Raw genomic sequence first — 1,153 nt, 5'->3', positions numbered from 1 at the left:
CAGATGACTCCACAATCAGCCTTAAAGTAAGTAGCATCAACAAAAGAGTAACTTGTGAAAAACAACTAGCATTAATCCCAAAAAAGACTAACTTCTCAAAAGAACAATCACCGGACAACAGCACAAGGGACTAACTTGCAAAGACTGACTTGTCAACAAAACAACCACCAAAAAAGAGCCACATCCTAATGAAACATATACAAGAAATTGTGGCCCAGTAGATCATCAACAGATGCCCTGGAGTCTACATCCCTAATCAAACATTGCTGAACAAAATCCCGGAACTATGAGGTAGAATTGGGCAACTCAGGAACAACAAAGTCATTAATAATCTCGTTGTAAATCTGAAGCTTATCAATGCGGGGAAAAGGGAAATGTCCCATATAAATTTCCAGCAATAAGATCCCCAAGCTCCAAATGTTACTCTTGTCTAGTCGGTCAATTTTTCGCAGTTGATGTTGCAACATTTCGGGACTACAATATTGAATAGTGCCGAGGACTGTCAAAATGAATTGCATGTTGCCGATGTCCAATCTCCTGCTCGAACCAAAATCTGCAATCTTAACATTGTCGTCGTTATTTCTCAACACGTTCGCTAGCTTCAAGTCCCTATGGACAATTCTTTCGTCCCGTGGATAACTCAGACCCATCAATATTTGTTGCGCAATGTGTGCGATCACATTCTCCTCTTCAGTGTAAAAATCTTTCAAAAATCCATCAATCAACTCAAACATCATTTGAATCTCGGTTACGCTAGCCCAACTGGAAACCAATTTCACAAGGTTAGGATGATCAAACTGAGCTACAGTTGCCATCTTTCTCAAAATCAAAGAGTGTTATTTCTCGCGTTCATCCGCCATACCACCCGAAATGCTTATCCTCTTCCTCGCATATGCATGACGGGTATGTTTGTTCCTCACCCTATCAACACTACCCGAAATGCCATTTCCCAAATGTGATACAAACTCATAATCAGCGGGATCGAATGCTTGCATGGGAGACGGTATTTTCATCACTTCGGAAGCAGTTGCCTATGGGATCTGAAGGCTAAACTTTATCACTTAACGAGGACGGTGGAGGGTACGAGCATCGTCAGGAGGGGGACCGAGTTGATGTTATTATGATTTTGAGACGACTATACCGAATTTTTTTT

General features: G+C 41.3%; 1 protein-coding gene across 1 annotated transcript; it reads right to left on the bottom strand.

Moving 5' to 3' along the window:
- Positions 1–284: 284 nt before the first annotated feature.
- LOC113777031 (mitogen-activated protein kinase kinase 4-like) lies at positions 285–815 on the bottom strand. The gene has a single exon (XM_027322080.1). It carries the CDS (start codon positions 813–815, stop codon positions 285–287), a length of 531 nt encoding a protein of 176 aa, XP_027177881.1.
- Positions 816–1,153: the final 338 nt, after the last annotated feature.

The sequence above is a fragment of the Coffea eugenioides genome, chromosome 7 (assembly GCF_003713205.1).
Source record: "Coffea eugenioides isolate CCC68of chromosome 7, Ceug_1.0, whole genome shotgun sequence".
Lineage (NCBI taxonomy): Eukaryota > Viridiplantae > Streptophyta > Magnoliopsida > Gentianales > Rubiaceae > Coffea > Coffea eugenioides.
The sequence above is the reverse complement of the archived record's forward strand: the minus strand, read 5'-3'. Positions and strand labels throughout refer to the sequence as shown.